The sequence below is a fragment of the Podarcis erhardii genome (genome assembly GCF_964252035.2).
Source record: "Podarcis erhardii genome assembly, chromosome: 8".
Classification (NCBI taxonomy): Eukaryota; Metazoa; Chordata; class Lepidosauria; order Squamata; family Lacertidae; genus Podarcis; species Podarcis erhardii.
The window spans coordinates 24,659,792-24,682,342 of record NC_138499.1 but is presented as its reverse complement, the minus strand read 5'-3'; the positions used below and the strand labels follow the sequence as shown (position 1 = coordinate 24,682,342).

The 22,551-nt window shown below is 43.6% G+C and overlaps 1 protein-coding gene and 1 long non-coding RNA gene across 4 annotated transcripts in view; both read right to left on the bottom strand.

Moving 5' to 3' along the window:
• NIPAL2 (NIPA like domain containing 2) overlaps positions 1-8,912 on the bottom strand; it is a 42,596-nt gene extending 33,684 nt beyond the window's left edge. Inside the window, exons 1-3 of one of the 3 annotated variants that reach the window (XM_081874577.1) lie at positions 8,575-8,912; positions 3,490-3,558; positions 788-959 (exon numbers count right to left, since the gene is read on the bottom strand). In XM_081874577.1, coding sequence (XP_081730703.1) covers positions 788-959; positions 3,490-3,558; positions 8,575-8,667 — 334 coding nt within the window. In that variant the 5' untranslated portion in view covers positions 8,668-8,912. The remainder of the gene's footprint in view (positions 1-787; positions 960-3,489; positions 3,559-8,574) is intronic. The other 2 variants (XM_081874578.1, XM_081874576.1) reach the window with 2 other exon arrangements.
• Positions 8,913-16,584: 7,672 nt separating this feature from the next.
• On the bottom strand, positions 16,585-18,804 carry LOC309348292. The gene is made up of 2 exons (XR_014159334.1): positions 18,661-18,804; positions 16,585-16,944 (listed from the first exon to the last, which is right to left on the bottom strand). It is a non-coding gene; the product is annotated as an uncharacterized lncRNA (long non-coding RNA).
• Between the last annotated feature and the right edge of the window lie 3,747 nt (positions 18,805-22,551).

Sequence of the window (22,551 nt, the reverse complement as noted above, 5' to 3'; positions counted from 1 at the left end):
AAAAAAAGCACAGAGATTTTGTAGCACATCCCTTCCACTGGAATGCTTCCTGTTCTAGCAAATCTCTCTCTCCAGGGATCTCTCTTACATGCCTCTTAATTTTCCTTAACCATTTGTGCAATTATCTCAAATAATTTAAAGAAAAATCTCCATGGATGTCACTGAGGAAAGGTGGGAGGAACCAGCTGGGGAACCACTAAGGAACGAAGGCTCAAATCCCAGGGAGTGGTGGCAGGACAATGAGTGCTCAGAGGGAGAAGACTGAGAAGAGGAGGTGTTCAAAGATGAAGACGTAACAGGCCTTAGTGAGCTGAGAGAATCTGTGGCAGAGAGAAGTAGCACAGGCTCAGAAGCAGAAGCTGAAGCAAGAGAGTTGGAGGGAGGCAGCCAAGAGGTAGGAATGTGTCGGACTGGTGAAAAGTCACAAGGGTCTCCCCCTCTTGCCCTCTCCCCTTGACTCCCAGAACCAGAAGAGGCATGAAAAAGGCGGAGGAGAGCTTGGCTGCACACAGGCATAGTCTCTGATTGCTTGGGGGGAAAACTCTGGAGAAGAGGAGACTTAAGGCAGCTGTGGGGAGATGGAGACTGTCAGTCTCGGCAACTGATTCATGAGGTAAGACCTACCACGAATGAGCTGCTTTGCTCATTAGACCTGACACTTAGCTGAGTCTGTGAAGTCGTGTTTTTAGTAATAAAGAGTTATCTCCAACTTTGAACTGTGTGAGTTACTTCTGGCTTGTTCTTTGACAATGAATAAGGGACGGGGTCGGGGGTCAGGTCATCTTACCTATGACAGCCACATTTCCTAATGGAGCAACGAGCATGACTGAAGCAAATCCGTAGGCGGCAAAATTCCCAATTTCTCCAGTCCCCATGAGTATAATGCCGAACCACCAAAGCTTGCTTCTGTAAAAGGGCTTCTGATTGCCTTGACGCATGAGTCGAAGATGACAGTATTTCTAAAAGTTAGATGTGATGGAGAACATGTGAATGAAAGACATGGCTTTGCATGCATGTAACAGATATTGAACTTGACATCAATATGGCATTGCAGAAGCTTTGTGCATCCTGCTATCAGTGCTGAAGGAATTATATAAATCTCCAGTCCCTAAATAAACACTCCTGGAATAAAAATGACAGCATGAGCTGAAGTTAGCATTCTGTGTAGGTGGTTTGCAATGCATGACTTTGGAGCTACTTTCGAAATAATGAATTTTTCAGAAAACTCTTCGTATTCTTAGGGACATCCTGGTGTCAATGCCAAGAAACCAAAAAGAATGAAAGACCCAGCCAGGTGCCAGTCTGAATAAGACTGATAAGACATTAGATTCACTTAAGTGGGGAAGGTGAGAAACTGCATGTAACCAGAAATACAAAGAGACCACCAAATGACCAAAATTAATATTTGATTTCTTTGGCAGCAAGCTCTAAAGGGAATTATTTAGATCTGGACAGAGGAAACTCGGTTCACACAATCAGTAATTAGGATTGTCTGTGATTTGTTGAGGGTTTCTCCAGACTTACCACTCTCTCCAAGCACAATCCACGATTAAAAGCTCCATATCGCAGCAATCTTTTCTTTTGCCCTGGGGCTTTCCCTGGGAAAATCTACTCTTTAAAGCTCAATTGGAGGAAACATCCATTTGCAGAAAACCTGAATTGGTATTTGCTCCAATTCAGCTTTAGAGAGTAGGTTTTCACAGGGAAAGATTGGGGCAAAAAAAACCCACCCCAAATCGCTCAGACACAAAGTTTTTAAGTGTGGACCTGTGCCTGCAAAAGGTAAGTCTGGATAAGCTCTGAGATAGTGCTTTCAAAAATAGTATTACTAATGAATAGCAATAATCAGCTACTATACTAAACTGCAAGGGACGTGGGTGGTGCTGTGGGTTAAACCACAGAGCCTAGGACTTGCTGATCAGAAGGTTGGCGGTTCGAATCCCCGCGACGGGGTGAGCTCCCGTTGCTTGGTCCCTGCTCCTGCCAACCTAGCAGTTTGAAAGCACGTCAAAGTGCAAGTTGATAAATAGATACAGCTCTGGCGGGAAGGTAAACGGCGTTTCTGTGCGCTCCTCTGGTTCACCAGAAGCAGCTTAGTCATGCTGGCCACATGACCCAGAAGCTGTATGCCGGCTCCCTTGGCCAGTAAAGCAAGATGAGCGCCGCAACCCCAGAGTCAGCCACAACTGGACCTAATGGTCAGGGGTCCCTTTACCTTTACCTTTTTATACTAAACTGCTACAGAAGGGGCACAGCTTCTTGACAGACACAGTGGACCCCATGCAGTTCTCTGTTTTGCCCTCCATGTCATACACATACCTGGCCCTAAATGAGCAGAATGATGGCAACATGAGAACACACCTTGTCAGTTCCCCACTCTCCACAAGGAGACATGTCCTGAGACATTTTTGGTTTTTAGCTGCCAGGCAAAACACTTCCTTTTTACCCAGGATTTTGGTCCTTAATTTGAATGGCTTCAGATATTTGAACCTGGAATAGCTCAGTCGGTACAGCATGAGACTCTGAATCTCGGGGTTGTGGGTTCTAGCCCCATGTTGTGAGGACTTGAAATGGCCCTTGTGGTCCCTTCCAACCCTACAATTCTATGTTTTGTGGCTTCTTTTAGTGGTGCAGGATATGTAAGACTTGACTTATATTGGCATACATCTGTTTTTTGGGCTTTTATTGGTTGTCTTTTGTTATAATTGGTTATAGTATTTATACTATTTTGGTAAGTTGCTTTGGGTCACCTTGGTGAGGAACGCATCATCATCACCATCATCATCATCACAACAACAATCTGAAAGAAAGGGGATGTTGGCAATATGAAAAGCTGCTTTCAAATGGTAGAGCGATTAAGCCAAGCGCTCGCATACAGAATCAGTTTCTATTGGCTTCCACATGGGAGCTGTAACATTCAAATTGGTAGTCAAAAGATCTTTACTGCGGAACAAGGATTACTGAGTGCGTGGTGAGCATTGATTTCATGGAAGGATGGTAATCCGATCACTGCTCTGCGCTGCAAGCCAATGCTCAGCTCACTTTCAGACGTTTTGCCTTAATATGGGCAAAGTATAGGGACCGAAGAGAAGGAAATGTGGCAACTGTTAAGGAGGCACAGGGATGTGGCTCTTGTTTGTATGGAAATTTGATATGGTGGCTCCTATGCTTAGGAACTTTTGCCTAGCATACAAAAGAAACCCCAAATAAATCACAGTACTAAATACGATTCGCAGGAAGAAGGTTGAAAATAAGTTGTGTAGTCAAATATCAACGAATTAAATATAAAAGTCGCAGAACTTTAAGTGTGCTTTTATACCTGAACAGAGGAATAAAACTCAAAGCATATTGTAAGGTAATCAGTAGCTCAGTGCTGTGTTATGTAAGTGCGCTATTAACCAACATTAAATATTATGGCTGGAAGCCTGTGCACACAGTTTGCTGCTTAGATCTCATTACCAATCACCATACAAAGGAGATTTTTCATACCTGCAGATTCAAAGAGATGCTGATGAGAATGTTTCCTGCGATTGCCAACAAGACGCCTAAGAGCAAAGTCTGCAGAAACAAAACATTTGTGTACAGTAATACAGATAATTAGTGGAACAGCAGGCAAATATGCACACAGTTTCATTCATTTATAGAATAACTTGCTGGGGATTGGGGCTGCAATACTTCCTGCTCTTTCAAGGGCAGGGCTGAGCTATGTTGCCTGCTATTTACAAACACTCTTCCGTATCCTAACAGCAGAGCCTAAATGGTAAAATTACCCGAGACATATTGAATATTCATCTACAGTATGCATCTTGCATACCAGATCCCCAATTTCCCCATCTTGCCCACAAAGAAAATTATTGAAAAAGAAGAAAAAAGACTGAGAATCCTAAGGAGCTGCCAACATTGATTCCCACCCCACGCCCGAATCATACAGAAAGCAGAATTGGTTGTTCTTGTTGTGTAAATAAAAAAATAGTCATGCAAGACAATGCCAACATACTGGAGCAGTTCAGTGATGGAACCAATTGGGGTGTGGTTCTCTCTCATTGGAAGCTCCCCATTGGCTAGGTCTTCTCAGAGGTGCTTCCCCATTTGTAGAATTCCCTTCCTGGTGAGATGTGTCTCCCGCCCTCATTACTAACTTTCAGGAGGAATTTTAAAACATTCTTGTTAACCCCCAGGTATTCAGTGGCTGAAAGATACAGCTCCTAGCAACTTGAAATGATTGGGTGTGAAAATTTGTGACTGTTTCACATATTTTTATTTGCTTTAAGTATTTTCTTTTAAGTATTTTCTTTTTAAAAAATGATTTTTAATTGTATTATTTTATCTGTGGTTTGCCACCCTGGACTCCTTTGGGAGAAAGTGCAGGATGTGAATTCAATAAGTAAATAAAAGAGTTCTGAATTTCTAGCAAATACTAAAATGGGAAAAAATATATATATAAATTATGCAAATCTGACTAAAAGTATGCAAAACCAGCATAAGCTTCAGATTCTGAATCAACTTGGCAAAACACAGTGTTCTCTCTATAGAATTTTATTATCTCATCAATTACTTTATTGCCAAAGGAAAATGTGCAGTTTTTGCAACTGTATACAAATCTGTCCCAGGTATTGCTTTCTCAAAGAAAGGACAGTATATAACAACATGTAGAAAGTTTTCAATTTGGTTTAAACTACAAGGAGAGATACATTCAAAGTACAGTCGTACCTTGGTTGCTGAACACCTTGGAACTTGTATGTTTCGGCTCCCGAATGATCGAAAACCAGAAGTGAGTGTTTTGGTTTTCGAACAATTTTTGGAAGCCGAACGTCTGTCACAGCTTCCAATTGGCTGCAGGACGCTCCTGCAACTGTACGACACATTTCTATACCTTCCTTCTAATGCAACTTAAGGCAACAGATCTAACCAGGCTGTTTTGTAACAGCCATCCTCTTGCTCTCTTTCTCTAAGTCCTTAAAATCACAAGGCAGCAGAGTAGAAATATTTATACAATGGTGCTACTTTAGATGCTGATACACTATAGTTACTCTGTCCATCTAAAGAGATGCATTAGACAACCTCTGCTTCAAGAGGGTGGATTTTTTTTCTAGCACGCTCCATTCCTAAACTTCTAACATACTGTTCAGATAAACTTAGCTTCACTGCTTAAGCTTGAAACAAAACCTTTCCAAGATTGACTGCTCATTTCCTCTAAGGCTACTCAAACAGCTCCCTAAAGATAGTTTTATAGCCAAAGGTTCTATAGCAATAGGGATGAAGAACCAGAGAAAGGGCATGACTCAATGAAATCACTTACAGCATTTTGTTTCAGATCCCACTTGTTTCTCACCAACAGCACACTCAATATTTTTATGCTATATGCAGTCATCAAAAAAACTAAAAGAACATGCCGTTGACTCTCACGATGTTACCCAAATAGCCACATTTCCATAATGTCAATACAAAGTGATATAGATAGCGCAGGCATGGGAAACCTGCGGCCTTCAAATGTTGTTGAACTACAGTTCCCATCATCCTGAGTGATTGGCCATGAGGCTGTGGCTATTGAAAGTTGGAGGCCAACAACATCTAGAGAGCCACAGGTTTCCCACTCCTGGCATGGCAACGTAACAGGCCTTTCTCATCGCACCAACATTATACATATACAATGGTACCTCAGGTTAAGAACTTAATTCGTTCTGGAGGTCTGTTGTTAACCTGATACTGTTCTTAACCTGAGGTACCACTTTAGCTAATGGGGCCTCCTGTTGCCACCATGCTGCCGCCACGCAATTTCTGTTCTCATCCTGAAGCAAAGTTCTTAACCCGAGGTACTATTTCTGGGTTAGCGGAGTCTGTAACCTGAAGCGTCTTTAACCCAAGGTACCACTGTACACAAGAGATGATTTAGGCAGTATATATCCTACTGCTCAGATATGCTTCCAGCCTGATGGAAGAGACACTGCCACAGGATAAACCCAGTAGGCTCTGATGTAATGGATAGGGTCCACCAGTTCAGTGCAGCTGAGCCTACACTCCAGATGAACGTCAGTCCACAATGGTGTGCCACTGGACACTACTGAATCAGAATTGGCTGTACAATCCAAGAATGGTTCACTTGTCATGGAAGTGACGCCTGAGAAAAGGTAAATTCTCCTTTGACACCACATCACACCAGTGACACAGGAAACTTGATACTTTTGGGTTTTAATCCTGTTACGGATATTTCTGCTGGTGGAATTGGGCTTAAGCATGACTGAAATATGAAGGCACTTCTAGAGAGAACATCAAGGTTCTGTGCCAAATATCTGTGTTCTGTCACACTTCCGAGACTCCTAACTATATTTCAAAAGCAACAGATCGGTTTAAATCCAAGCACCATCTAAAAGGAAAAACAACAACAACCCTGGATTAATTCCAGCTTTAGTTTTGCATTGCTTAAGTCCTCCAGCTTTTGCTGAATATAAGGTGCCTTACTAGATTTGACAAGTAAAAATATCAAGGCTGAAACCTTTCTGAAAGAACCATTCAGAATTTTTATAGAAGTTTGGAGGAAAAAAATTAGCTGGCTTGAACTAAACCAAGGTTAGAATATTTGAAATGCCCAGGGTGAAAGTTTTATATAACTGTGTTAACTGCTGGATTTGTATATTTATTTACCAATCCACAAGATCTACTTATATCCAGCGATACTTGGAACAGACCTGCTGAAATCAATCAACTGGAGTGATTTCAGTTTCAATGGGTCTACTCTGAGTATTACTAATGTTGAGGATCAATTATAGCTAACAAAGCGACAGCAAACAAGAAAAATTTAGGGCAGTACCATGCTGTGTTATCATAAAAAGAGAAACATCTCATGAGGTGTGGTTTGGTTAAGACCACAACATCATTTTCAACAATAAAAAGGGCAAGGCACCTAAAAAAGCTTATGTAACTAATAGTGGCACCTTTGAGGATCATGGAAGATAAATAATAAATACACACATAATAAGATCTGGTCAATAAATATTGCAATTAAGCTTTCGCACGAATTCTTTACAAATAATCTGAGATCTAAAGGGAGGTTGTTTCTTGTTTCTGCTTTGCATTAACAGAAATACCAACGGGATAATGTATGTATACTAAATGCAAGCGTTTCCTAGCTCCTCTGGCAACACAATAGTCACCAAATGTGCATTTAAACAACCTCTCTAGACCATCACAAAAAAATTATTTCATGTATATTACACCCCATCCCAATGGATTGAAGTTCAGAATAATAACATATGTCACAATAATTACAAAGGAACAATAAAAACAAGATAAAGCCAAGAAGATAAAATGCCAATTTCGATTTAAAAAATAATACTGTGGGCATAATCCAGCCAAATTTAAGTACATTTACATCCTGCTGATTTTAATGAGCAAGGGTTAAGCATGTGCTGAACTCCCATGCAAAGCAATGTGACCTCAGTCTGGGTGGAACTAGATCTCAGACTTTTGATAAGTCCCCAAGATGGAGGGGTTAGCCATCAAAAAACTTCTCTCTTGGAGCCATTGTTCACATTTTGGGTCCAGAGAAAGTTGATCTCAAAATGCTAATGCTGTTTACTCACATTCTACAGTTTGATTAGCATTTGGTAATAATCCAAGGTTCTACTGTCCTAAAAAAGGCTTAACTAGACATTACTGAGTAGACGTAGCTATGGCCAACCGCATCGTTCCCGTGCATTGCCATGGTAACATCCAGTAAAACAAAAGTGGCGTGACCTGACATCATAACACTCAACATTTCCCCCACCTCAGTTCACTGTCTGCCCCTTGCAAGAGAATGAGGAACACTGGTTGCAATGAGGCCACATCATGTGTTTCATTTCTGAAGGATACAGCTGCCACCGTCACCTCCTCGTATCTACTTTATGCTGTTAGGGTGGCAAAACCACTTTTGCCTGGGGACCGAAGAGGAGAAATGTTTTGCTCATTGGCTAAGTCATTTTGAACTAGTCACTGCCTCAGGGAAGGGCTGTAGCTCAGTGGTAGGCCTGCCTCGCAAGCAGAAGGTTACCACCCGTAGAAAGGGAAGGAGAGGAGAAGTTCTTTGCCTTTCTGCACTCTTTCCCACAATTCCACAGGGCGCAGCATCTGACACCAGTGGTTCCACATTTCGGGCATCCCTATCGCCCCACAGAAGAGCTACCACAGCCACCCAGATTTTGAAACATTTCCACCAGCCAAATTGCTCTCTGAAAACAGCCTCTGGTTGTTTCTGGTGTCCCAGTGGTTGGCTGGTTTTTGCACACTGCCCGCGAGGTTTGCACACTTAGCGCACCCCTCCTCCAAATAATTAATGGTTCTCCTTTGCCCTATAGCATCGCCACAACCACCTCTCTAGTGTAAGAGTCCTGTATGTAACGTTGACTATACATTTATGGTGCTGGGTGCAAAGAGAGGGACAAAACGAGGCTATCTTGCAGTGGGGAATTGCGGAGGTCTTGTTGTTGCTTTACTGGCCAACATTAAACATTATCGGTGTGTCAGATGGACACTTCTGGCCCTAAAAGTCCCTTATTTAGGGCAGAGGTGAAGACTTCTGTGTAACATTTTGCTTACCTGGTTTGAGTAGTACCACCCGCTGGAAAGAAACCCGCTGCTGCTCTCTTTACGCGCGAGGGTGGCGTTTTGCGCCAAGCGCGCCTTCGCCATTGTCAAGGCGACCTTTGGGAAGCGCTCTCCGGGGTCTTCAGCGGCGCGCCTCGGACAACCGGGTCGCCCCAAGCAACGCCATCAGCGATCGCAGCAAAGGAAACCGGATTTCAGACTTTTCTCCCACTTCCTGGTCTAGGATTGTTTGGGGAGGAGGAGGAGGAGGAAAGGACTGTTTGTTTTCTGAGAGAAGTGGTTACTGTTTTCTTTTGCCCGGAAGTTCACAGGTGCTTCTTGGCAAAAGAGAGAACCTTTGCTGAGATTTGGGGGGGGGGGGCTTATTTATTTATTTTTGTTTGGGTGTTTTCCTTTTATTCTTTTTGCGCGAGGGAGGAAAATATTGCAAGTAGCTGTGGACAGTTCTGCAGCAGCCCAAGAGTAGATTTGAAGGCTGCTTGTGTGTTTCGTATATCCCAGCCCCACCTACCTCCTGTTTGAGCTGCGGCAGCCTGCCATTTAACTCTTTCAATACCAACGGAGGACACAATAGAAAAGAATCACACCGAAAGGCCGTTGGATCAGAGGGAAGGGGGCATGTTCAAATGAACGCCCAATGAAATGCATCGGTTCCTTGCGAACGGCCATAGGGTTGCAGTGGATTTCCCAATGGCCATGGGAATGCAAGCGCCCAAGACGTTCCTTCTGAATGGGGGCATATTGGACTGCATTAAGGCTAAGCCAAGGGACAATGCACTGTTTGTAAATCCTCAGTAAAAAAAAAGAAGGAGAGATCCTGCAAGACTGGGAGCAGAAAAACAGCGATATGTAGATTAAATCCAGAAAGTATTATCAAAGTCTTGCGTTTTGGCAATGGGTGAGTTTAAGTTACTGTGCTGAATTCTGCTTTCTTGTTAGTTCATAGTGCCTTGGGCAAAAATATTTTTCCCTGGACAGTGTTGGATAATAATAATAATAATAATAATAATAATTTATTTATACCCCGCCCATTTGGCTGGATTTCCCAAGCCACTCTGGGCAGCTCCCAGCAGAATTAAAAGCACAATAAAACATCAAACATTAAAAACTTCCCTAAACAGGGCTGCCTTCAGATGTCTTCTAAAAGTCAGATAGTTGTTTTATTTCCTTGACATCTGAAGGGAGGGCGTTCCACAGGGTGGCTGCCACTACCAAGAAGGCCCTCTGCCTGTAACTTCACTTCTCACATGGAGGGAACCACCAGAAGGCCCTCGGCGTTGGACCTCAGTGTCTGGGCTGAACGATGGGGGTGGAGACGCTCCTTCAGGTACACTGGGCCAAGGCCGTTTAGGGCTTTAAAAGTCAGTACCAACACTTTGACACTCGTTTGAGCATGAAGACCCCATGTTCATCATCATATGTAAAAATCCAATTGGATCTGGCACATGGGGCAATCTTAGGTATGCTGGCCAGCACCACTGAGTTGTTTCACCTGAAATTCCTTCAGTTTCACTCATTGTGCCTCTTGCCTGGTTATTGCAAAAGATCATGCTGCAACACCAGCATGACGTTGTGTGAATCCCACCAATGGGCCAGTCCAATGGGAGTCTTTTCAGCTGAAAAGCAGGTAAGAAAGTCCTAAATAAGTAAGAAGTGGCTGTATGTGCACTCACATGTGCACACAAGTGCCAAATGGCAAGCTGGTTGATCATGTGAACTGGACACACTGGTATCCAATCAGTATAAGCCCAATGTCATTGACCGGTTGGGTGCAGAGGAATGGTGGGAGGAACCAGCTGGGGAGTCCCCCTCCTGCTGCACAAATCTCCCCAGGGTTGGATTTCCAAGTTATCTCTAAGAACTGAAACCCGTGGAAGGGCCATGGCTCAGTAGCTGAGCATCTGTTTTGCATGTAGGAGGTCCCACAGCATCTGCAGTAGGAGTGGCAAAGACTCCTGGTCTGAAATGTTGGAAGACCACTGCCAGTCAGTGTAGACAATACTGAGTTAGATAGATCAACGCTCTAACCCAGGCAGCTTCCTATGTTGCGCATTTAATTACTGGGAGAGATCTGATGCTCTGTTTTGCATGCGGCAGAGAAGTGTGAAATGGGGAAGTATGGAGAATTTCACTTTCTGTACACCCACCTAAACGTGTCAATCATGTCCAAAGCTTCTTCAACTGTTCTATAAAGGGAGCCTTAATATTTAAAGGGATACCCAGGGAATGTGGTTACAGTAGGGAAACCTGTGTTCTGTAGAGATTGCTGGACTCCATTTCCCATCAGCCCCAGCCAACAAGGTCAATAGTCAAGAAGGATGGGAACTGTAGTCCAACAACATCTGGAGGACCAGAGATGCCCTATCCCCAGGTTACAGCATAATGAAGGCAGCTATTGGCGTGCTTACTGGGTATGGCAGGTTTATATTTAGGTATATTAATATTTCTCTCTTTTTTTTGTTTGTGGGAAAGCTGCCTGAAAAGGGTATGAAACCTTCAGAAGAAGTGCCCATTTTCTTTGGCCCTTAATGTTTAATACCGCCCACCTGTAAGCCTTCTGCGGCTCCAAAGCCAGAACGCTGCTGCCATTTCCTTAAACTGGCACAGGAGGGAGACCATATTTTCAAGCAAAACTCTTTGATTGAATAATTAGGTTGGCAGCCTGCTCTCTTTCTCTGCTCCACTCCAGGTTTGCTTATTATTATTACTGGGCAATAGTCCCAGAAACACAAGCCATTCAGCCGTAATAATAGCAGCATGCCCTTCTAGTACATCTCTGCTCATTTACTGTGAGAAAAGACTCATGGCTCCACTGGCAATGAATGCACATATTACTATTGAGGAATCGCCGCGAGAGCAATTTGGATGGGAAACAGAGAGGAAGGAGAACAGAAGAGAACAAACAAAAGGAAGTGCTTTCGTTAGGCAGTAGATGATAATTGCGCTAGCTTAGAAGGTTTTTTAAAGGATTAGACAAATTCAGGAGAGGCAGGCCTGTCAATAACTGATAGCAAGTGGAACAGACTATAGGGAATTGTTACCTCTCACACACTCACTACCTGAGCTTCCCAGAGCTACCTGGTTGGTTGTGGCCAGTGTTGGAGACCTGTGCTCACATTAAGCTAGGCAGAGAGCCAGTGTGGTGTAGTGGTTTAGAGCGGTAGATTCGTAATCTGGGGAACTAGGTTTGCGTCTCCGCTCCTCCACATGCAGCTGCTGGGTGACCTTGGGCTAGTCACACTTCTTTGAAGTCTCTCAGCCCCACTTACCTCACAGAGTGTTTGTTGTGGGGAAGGAAGGGAAAGGAGAATGTTAGCCGCTTTGAGACTCCTTCGGGTAGTGATAAAGCGGGATATCAAATCCAAACTCTTCATAGGCAAACTCGCCCCTCCAGATGTTTTGGGACTACAACTCCAATCATCCCTAGCTAACAGGACCAGTGGTCAGGGATGATGGGAGTTGTAGTCCCAAAACATCTGGAGGGCTGTGTTTGCCTATACCTGCATTAAGCCAAGTTTCAGTCTCAGACATGACCCAAGAAACCATGACTTGTTCTGGCTAATCCCGGCTCATTTTTCTCGCACTCTCAGTCCCCTCTGACAATGCCCTTAATGCTTTTGAGGTGTTACTGTATAGAAGTGCCCTCAATGCATCATCAGCTTGCTCATCGTTGGCTGCACAAATTGGGTGCTGAATTCTCAGAGATTTGGGGCACTCAAGCAATAAATAAATGCAATATATATATATTTTTAAAAATACACAAAGGTTAATATCCCTGCCAGAAAATGCCAGTACATCTCTTGGATATGAAAGGCAAACAATATAATCCTGATCCAGCAGTGTTTTGTAGGGGTATGAAATTCAATGCATTCAAGGAACTTCTATAGGATTTCTCAGTTGCTTCAACAGCCCCAGATGTGCAAAGGGATGTTTGTGTAGAGCTGCTCCCTTCATTAAAGTGGATGGGGATATCCACTTGTGAAAAGGACCCTTATTTGCAAGACTGCACATTGACCTCTGGATTGGAGAAGGACAGTACAATACTTTTTTAAAACTCAGTATATTCACAGGGAAGATTTGTTTTTAGGGTGGGATGTCAGAAGAAAAGTTACTTCTGGCCTAACAATGGTGGCTCCCACCCTGGCTACAATTCCATTGTGTAAATACCTTTGAAGTTTATATTTCTGTTTACACATTATTATTTTTTTAAAATCTAAAAATGCATTTCAGTGCTCTTTTAAATAAAATAAAAAGTCAGTGAAAGGTTATTCAAAATCAAGAAACACAGAGCCGCTTCCAATATGTTAATACTGGTTAGGTTGAATTTTCCACGAGTCATGCTGTGAAAATAGTCGAAAGGGTGTAAACAAGGAGTATGTACACACACACACACACACACACACACAATTATATGCAGTAGAAAGCTCTGTAAGATCGCAACCTTAATGCAGATAATGTTCTGAAACAGAATATTCATTTTGCCTTGATCTACCAAAAACACCAAGGGATGCGGGTGGCGCTGTGGGTAAAACCTCAGTGCCTAGGGCTTGCCGATCGTATGGTCGGCGGTTCGAATCCCCACGGCGGGGTGAGCTCCCGTCTTTCGGTCCCAGCATCTGCCCACCTAGCAGTTCGAAAGCACCCCTAAGTGCAAGTAGATAAATAGGTACCGCTTTATAGCGGGAAGGTAAACGGTGTTTCCGTGTGCTGTGCTGGTGCTGGCTCGCCAGAGCAGCTTCGTCACACTGGCCACGTGACCCGGAAGTGTCTCCGGACAGCACTGGCCCCCGGCCTCTTAAGTGAGATGGGCGCACAACCCTAGAGTCGGACACGACTGGCCCGTATGGGCAGGGGTACCTTTACCTTTACCTTACCAAAAACACCAACATTTGTGTTGTGGGGTTGGAAGTCCTAAATCAAAAGGGAAAGACAAAAACAGCAGTATTGTATTGCCCCCTTAGACTGCAATCCTTTACACAGTTAACTTGAAGTAAGACTCATTGAATAGGGTGGTGAGATCTGATAGAAATGGTCAGTGGTAGGTCATGCAGCTGGGATTGGAGACAACAGACTAAAAGTCCCCAATGTCAACTATATATTACAAGTTGCCAGATTCATCAGACAACATTTTGCTTTCAGTGAGATATCACTAATGAAGTTGACTTCAAACCATTAGTGTAACCTCAGTTCAGGTACTTCAGTCCCAGCCTCCTCGCTGCTAAAACCTTGAAGGTATTCTGACACTTTTAAATTGACTCTGGCACCTTATGCAGATTAGTTTCAAAACTCTGTTAATATATTCTTAAGAGAACCAGCTTATGACCCCAGAGGAGGGTCACATTAACTTTAATAAACTGCAGGCTATTTGGCTCCAGTCATGGCTGTCCTTCCCTGCAGCATATTAAAAGGTTTGCCTTCTTGTGCCTTATTTTATGCTGAGCATAACAATAGCCCATTAAATGATCAAGCCTTGACCGGGATATTGTATTCTCATTTTCATTTGTACAGCCTGCCGTGTCTTCCTACCCAATGTCACTCCACAGTGCCTGCTGAACAGAGAGGATATTAACCACCCCATGCACTGCTAAACTGTGTACACCTTCTAAACATGGAGGCAGTGATACTCTCCATCCAATACATTTGCATAGCTAAAGTAGGTGCCCCTGGAATTTGACACCCCAGGCAAAGTCCTATCTTGGACCAGTTCTGTCACCTCTTATTAAACTCCTTTCACTGCAGCTGCAGTATCTAAAGTGCCTCGTTGTTTTAAATACCCTTCTTCTTCTCCTTTTGGAAAATCAAGCCAAACTTAGAGGTAAAAACATAAAGAATGTGAGAAAAGGATGAAAAGATTTTTCATTTGCATCCTCCTTTTTACCATTTCATTGAAGCACATTGATGCCACCAAAAACAGTATTTCTGTTGACGGTGGTCCCTGCCCATCCCATGAGGTGCAATCAATTACCTGTTCTTTTCCACACCTGCATTGATTAGAATGCATCAGAAGATTGACTCTTATCTAGTTAATCTGTGCAGTCAGGAGTCCCAAATTGGCCCCACGTCTGTGGGTGCCCAGGGCCATGAGTGCCATGCAGCATGGATGGCCCTGGTACTGGAATTTGTGGGTGCCCGGACCCTTCATGGGGAATTTTGTGGGTGCTCGGACACCCAGGGCTCCAGGGAGTTGGCCACTATGCTGCAGATAGTATCAGGAACCTGGCCAACAGATTCCAGTTAACTTTGTACCTGAGTCTAGTAGCTGAGTCAGATTTGTGAGGTCTCTTCTTTAGCTAATTGGAAACTGAAGTCACAGTTAGAGAGGGAATCTATATCAAAAGTAAATGGAAGGCAAGGTCACAAGGGACACAAAGATGGAACGGTTGCACAGGCTTAGGCAAGGAAGGTCTGTTTTCTTTGCAAGGAGATGCAGAGAGAACGTTCAGAACTGAGGCTGACCAAGAGGGGTTCCTACAGGGCTTCTTCTGGCCAACCAGAAGGTCAGGATGGACATGAGAGAACTTGAGCTTGGTAAAGCACAGATAGCTAACCAAGATCAGCTTGACTTTCAAGTTCAAGGATGGTGACCTTCCAGATGTTGTTGGACTTTAATATCCATCAGTCCAAGCCAGCATGGCCAAAGGTCAGGGGTTATGGGAGCTGTAAACCATCAAGAAGACCACAGGTTCCCCATCCTGCTCAAGGTGCAGCTAAAACAAGGAATGAGAAAAGATTATTCTTCAAGAGCTGATTAAGCGACTAAGGCTTACCTGAGAGTAAGGCTTATCAAGCTAAATGGGATTTACTTCTGTGCAAATATGCATATGCTTGAGTTCTAAGGCTGAAACGTCACATGCAGTTGTATGGAAGTAAACCGCATTGAACTCAATACAGTGGAACTTACTTCTGAGTAATCATAGGTTCTGACTGTATGAAAATGATCTTTCTCTCCCTAACAGTCATGTAGCATTTCCCCCCAAAATGTGTATGCTACCTGTGAAGCTGAACAGCTATTATGTGGTTTTTATTATTCCTGTAGTAGACTACAGTATCCAAAGTATACACCATGCATACTTCTTCACTTAGGAGCCAAACACAGCTATGTAAAGTGAGCAGCTTGTTTACAGTAGACCCTTATACTGGTAGGGACCTATGCTATCAAATTAGTGGGAAATCAGCATTCTAGTAAACAGAGGTCAGAGATCAAACCCACAATTTCATATAAAATTCCAGTCCATGTACACAAAATATTAAAATTTAAAAAATCCAAGTCACAAGACCATCAGCTACTCTTAAAGCTAATCAAAAGCAGGGTAGGAGTGAAGGAAGTGATATTTAAATGTAACGTTAATCCAAAATTTAATGCAAGAAACAGTCCTATAATGGATCTCTTGTAAACCTTGACAACTGATTGTCAAACAAGCAAAATGGTTAGGTTCCTTCTTATTCAGATGGTGTCTTAAAATGTCAGTTTGAATAGTATTATAAATATATTCCTCAAACTGTACTGATAATTATTCGGGCTTTGTTGAGAGGTTTTTGTAAACTTGAGAAATTGTAACCTCCTTGATGTCTTTGGTTGCCTTGTTTTATCAATGCACGTTCAGGGCTCCACTTTTCCAGAATAGTTTCACAAGCAACACCTCTTCCAAGGGAACGTTAGGAACTTTAGCTCTGCAAGGGATACAGGGGCCACCTGACAACTCACAACATCCTTAGCAAGCTACCATTCCCAGCATCCTTTGTCTCACTTTAGATTGCAGGTGTGCAGTCCTTTCATATATACCGTAACTGAATGCTCCTTCCCAGCAAAAATTCTGTTCTAACCGATGTCATGCATTCAGCTGAAGCTAGTTGGATTTGGGGCAATTTACTCTTTACTATCATTAAGCTAGTTCACTGCTTCTAAGCACAATGCAGTTAACATCGCAGCACTAAGTTCTGAAATCAATAATAAAAAAAGGAACTGCTGAATAATAAATGAGAAACGGATGAAGAACAGGAGCCTCTGAAAGCCTATCGTGCTCTATTTCTTTACCAAAGACCTGGTTCCCCAGTGCCACCAGATGTCAGCATACACTACTTGACTAAAAACAAACATGGGACTTTCTCACAGTGAAATCCTAAAAGCAAAGCAGGTTCCATCCATGCAGAGTTGTGCAAATTTGTCCCTCTTTTTGGACAAACTGGATTGTTTCTGTGCTGCCCCACAGAGAGAAGATTGCCTCAGTCCCATATATCAAATGCCACACATTATGTAGCCTGAATATATATGCAAAACAGTCCAGGTAGATTTCAAACCAATGCTCTCCCAGCCTAAGCTTTCTCAGCTGATGCCTTCATCTTTTCCGGCGAAACTCCAATCTGCAAAACATATTCGGAAGTTCTACGCTTCTGCTGAAGAATACGGAGATGATAAAATAAGAATAGCTTTGCAGAAGGAGCTATAGAGCCATATGGCAGGCATATAAATACAAGCCATATTGTCTATCCTGGTGGTTTTCAAACAATCTGCACTCAGAGAATATTTTTCTACATTTATTTGTCTACTGAGGAACTCCTGCATGTTTGCCACTGCATTCCCATGCGCTGGCAAGGATTCTCAGCTGTTTTCTAGAATGGTGAAAGTTCTAGGACTGAGCTCTCCATTTGCCTCACAGAGTAAAGACCAGGAATGTTGCACCCAACTCTTCATCTGCTCAGATCCCTAGTGCACCCTAGAACATGCCCAGCTCTCTTCTGTGGATCTGCTATTGCTAAGGAAACTTGGCTAATGGCAAGTGATTTCCCTTTCAGGACGCTGCTAATTAAGGAGCCCCAGTAATGGGCTTGGGTGGAACATGGGTGGCACTGTGGGTTAAACCACAGAGCCTTGGACTTGCCAATCAGAAGGTCAGCGGTTCAAATCCCTGCGATGGGGTGAGCTCCCGTTCCTCGGTCCCTGCTCCTGCCAACCTAGCAGTTCGAAAGCATGTCAAAGTGCAAGTAGATAAATAGCTACCACGCTGGCAGGAAGGTAAACGGCGTTTACATGCGCTGCTCTGGTTTGCCAGAAGCGGCTTAGTCATGCTGGCCACATGATCTGGAAGCTGTACACTGGCTCCCTCAGCCAATAAAGCGAGATGAGCACCACAACCCCAGAGTCGGTCACGACTGGACCTAATGGTCAGGGGTCCCTTTACCTTTAATGGGCTTGGGCAGCCTGAAGGGAGTGGGCCAGATTAATTTAGGAGTCCAGCTATAAGAAGCCTGTGCAAGGACTTCCCTAGCTCAATGGGGCTTTCCCCTCCTCCCTGTGTGCCCCCTATGAGCCCCAGGTTGGCTTGCAGGGGTCAGGAGAACCCACAATGCAGTGCACAGTGGGAAGAGAGGGGGAATTGTTCCATCTGGCAAGCTGATATGCATGCACTGATGGAGCAATTGCCATAGCATGCCATTGTACTCCACCCACTGTGCAGGCAAAGTAGCAAGAGTTTAGCTGCCTTGAGAGATGGTAAGCACTGTCGATCTACCTTGATCACTTCTCGGTGAAACCAAAATGCTTAAATGCTTCCTGAAAATACACAATTCTTCAGCAACTCAGTGTTTTTTAACTCTGATTCAGCAGTTAAACCTGGTGGAATGTGCTTAAACGTAGTCCAAAGCTAACTTTTAAAAGGGTAAAGCTTTGAAATATAGAACACAGAAAGCTGCCTTATACATGGCAGATCTTTGGTCCATCTAGCTCAAAACTGGCCACACCAGCCTCCCCCAGCTGGTTCAACCCTGATCAGCCCCAGGTACATGGCCAACGGTCAGGGATGATGAAATCTGTAGTCCATAATATCTGGAAGGGAAAGCCTGGCCTACTTTGACTGGCAGAGACATGGCATTAGCTCTGTTTAGACATAACACCAAACCATAATTCGACATTACTTGAATGAGCCTTGGGCTCACAAAATTCCTTCTCCTCTCTTACATACACACCAATTTGCTCTTGCACTTTTACTTTTGTGGCCAACCATAGCTTGCCGTTACATCCAAATAATTTGACTGGCATTTTCAGTTTTGGTTTACAGGCAAACTATGATTTGTACAAACCATGGTTTACTTCTGTAGATTATTATTTTTTATTTGCATCTGTTGTTGGCTCTGGTTCCATCTACTTTTGGTCTCCTTGGCTTCTGTCCCACCAGCCCCAATGGGCAGTAGCCTCTTAGGGAGGTTGTAACATTCTGCTGCCTCTGCAGGCTATTCATTTCTTAAGCTTTGGTTACCCCTCTGTTATGTCCTGCTTGCCACATCCCTTTGTGACATTTGAGTGGTTCAACCAATTACTGCCAGGGGGATTTATCATGTCACTGACACTACCATAATATTTGTTAGTACACGGCAATCATATGTAGATACATACTTCAGGTTATACTGTCTGTTCCCTTAAGGCAGAGTACTTTCTGAGCAGCCCACTGTAAGAAACCAAATGAAATGACTTGGATAGGTGCATAATTTGCTTACTTCAAGCAGACATGTGCAGACACACACACACTCAGGCACACAACCCACACACCAGTTTTCTGTTAACAATGTTACTGAACCCTTTTTGAAAACAATTGGTATGTAAAATATGTTTTGCAGAAATGCCACGCAAGATTTACCTTCCTTCAGGGGAGGTAAATCTTTTCTTGTCATGAATTTGATTCTGTGTTTAGAATCTGCAGAACATTCCTTATCATATTTATTATGTTTCCACCATATTATAACAATTTTAAAGTTAAAAGGTCAGTGGTTTATTCCATATTTCATGGCTGTGTCCCCTTTTTGGCTTGTTTAGGCATCAGGAACTGATCTTTCTTTTGAAAATAACTTTTTTTGTGTGTGTATTAAAGGTCGTTTGATATACAGTATTTAGAGACTGGCTTTTTACTGTGGGTATAAACATGATGGAAAGAATAATGTAAGAGAGAGAGAGAGAGAGAGAGAGAGAGAGTGTCCTAAATTGAAATCAAGCTGTACCAGACAAGGAAGTTGATTATAGATGGAAAAGATTTATGGGGATTTCAATCAGAGAGGCTTATGGGCGTAACACATAGAGCTGGTTGTTGTGGATCATCTTGTTCCATGTCCAGTTTTCACACATATGGAATAAATGGAATCTACCCAAATTCCAAGCCCCAAGGCTTTCTTTAGCTTTGTAATTTACTCTTACAAGAAAAAGTTTTTGTGTGTTTTTTTGAAGGACAGTAATCCCACCACATATGCATAGGGGGGTGGGGCGGGGGAGGCAAGTTCACTTTCTAGTTGATTGAGAATTTTTGGGTTGGGCTTTAAAAACAATAATAACAATGCAGAGCAGTTTGGAGAAATACATGACGAATCTATATAATCCAGTGCAATAGTTTCTCTTCCATAAAACAGGCACAGCTTGGCAAGTTCAAGAATTTCTCATTTGATTATCATAGGTTATAAAATCACTATTAAAGTATGGAGTATATATAAAGTAAAGTTATTAAACTTGGTTTTGTTTCAACACTAGGGGTGAGTGGTGCCCTCTGGAAATGGGATGGCTATCAATTCTAGTCTTGCTGGAGAACACACAAAGAGAGCTCGCCGTGTGGGAGTCTTTGCAAAAAGACAATTGTGAATTGGACTTTTCCTTATTCGTTTGCAGAAAGCGTTCGCGCTCCCAGTTGGTGGATGACCTTGTGTTTTGCACTCTTCCTCTTCCATTTGGGATTTTGACTGATGGAGAACCAAACTAAATGTCTTGAGGCAGTTGTTGACATTTCTATCACATTCACATATGAAGCACATGAGGTTCTGCTTATAAAGAGGTGGGGAAACTCTGTTCCTCCAGTTGTTGTTGGACTCCAACTTTCATCAGCAGCCAGTGAGTATGTACGGGGTTGGTGGAAGTTGTTGTCGTCGTTGTTTAGTCGTTTAGTCATGTCCAACTCTTCGTGACAGTTGTAGTCCAACTGGTCCACAGGCAGAAGGGAGGGAGAGGTGGTGGTTCCATTCTTACCTCACACTATTTCATTATTGTAAGCAATGGAGCAATGTAAGCTCCGTTCTTCTATTTATTTTCTTTATTTACTATATTTAAATAGAGCCACCCAATAAAAAATTTCCCTGGGTGGCTCACAGCATGAAATAATAACATCCAATTAAAAGCACAATATCATAAAATAACAATTTGCAGCATAAACATTTCCATCACAGAGAAGAATAAAAGCAGATAATTAATGAAATAAACAGCACATAAACAGTGGTTCCGAATGCCAAAGCCAGAGCCCTGTGAGGATTTCATTTTTAAAATGCCTCAGCAGAATCACCAGCTTTGGGTGAAAGAAAATTCATGAGAGGCTTTAGGATTCTGTCTAGCTCTATATATCTCAGGAGACGAACCACCTGAAGTGGTTCCCCATCCCTCCTGTACAGGGCTGCCTTAAGCATATGCAGCGCTGGGGGGCAAAGATCTGCCCAGTGCCTCCCCCAGGTTGCCCACTCCCAGGCGTGCAGGAGGGCGGAGCCAGCCAGCCGCCTCAGCGTCTCGCTGGCTCGGTCACCCCCGAACTCACAGCCCACAGCAGAAGAGCCCACCGCGGTGCTCTGACCAACGGGCAGGCTCTTCCCCCGACTCAACTCTCAGGCCCCAGACTCTTGGTCTGGAGCCCCTGAGAGCCCGGCGCACAGGTGCCCCGCACCCCTAGCGCCTATGGGTAAGACGGCCCTGCTCCTGTGAGGGGACAGGGGACAGAAAACTGCTGTCATAAGCCAAAACATTACCAGATAGTGCTTTGGCCAAGGCAAGGTGATGCTCTTTATCCTTCCAATAGCCAAACCACCCTCCCACTCTCTCTGAAGTGAAGACCAAATCCACTGACAACATAGGACAGCCATGAAGTCCCGAGCTGCTCCAGACAAGGCAGGCTCAGCATGAACGTTGCCAGTTCTACAACACTGACTTGGGGTTATACAACACCGCACTCAAGTTAACCTCTGCCAGCTCAGTAAAGGAGAACATTGGGTAACACCAACAGCATCCCCAATCTTTCCCACAACAGGAAAACATATTCAAAGCCAACTCCAAGACAAAGGGGCTTTCTGGTGAGCAGAATAGATGTCTTATGGGCCACAGCAGCCTTCTAGCACCAAGTACCCTGGGGGTAGCTGGAGGCAGAACTGATTAAAATCCACTCCACCCAATTCACCCACCCAGATCTCAGCTATACAAGTCAGGTGAGCTCCCTCATTCATAGCTAAACTATGGCCTTATTATGTGCTGATGTGGCACATAATAAGAATTGCAGAAGCACCGGACCAGGAGCCTCTGTAGCCAAGTCACCAGGTTACCTGCAAGGTAGGATCAGTAGAGGAGATGGCCTGAAGCCATTGCTGCCCCCTCTGCTTTTCTGAACGCTATAAGTTACCATAGTATACCTTCTCCTCCCAGAAAAATACTGCAAAAGGATACCTCTATAGCACACCCTTTACTCCAGCACCTCCCATCCCATCCATCCTGCACTTGCAAACAAGTGAATGCTTCCCACTTACCCCATTTTAATTTTAAAAAACCCCTGGGAATCGACAGCCTCATAGCAGACCATGGTAATCTTGGTGCTTAAAACCATGGGGACATAACTTCAGTACTGAGAGCTGCAGCAATATTTGCATCTGGCTGCTCCCTTGGAATCCTGTCCACCACTCCCAGGCCTTGAAAGCATTTGCAATCACGGACTTTCAGTTTGGTTTTGATGCCTTTTAAGGACTCCCTCCGTGATGCATTGTTTCCTCTGCTCTCCTACCCCACCCCTCCCATCACACATAGATGTTTTCCAGTGCATGCTAGCGCTGCTGAAGCATGAGAGATGATGTTACCATTGTAAAAAGGGGGGGAATTGTCTTTGAAGTGGCTTTTGATGAGATTCCTCTTGATGAGATTGTGCATGACACTAACCACAAAGGAAAAAAGCAGATTGAAAAGAGAGAGTG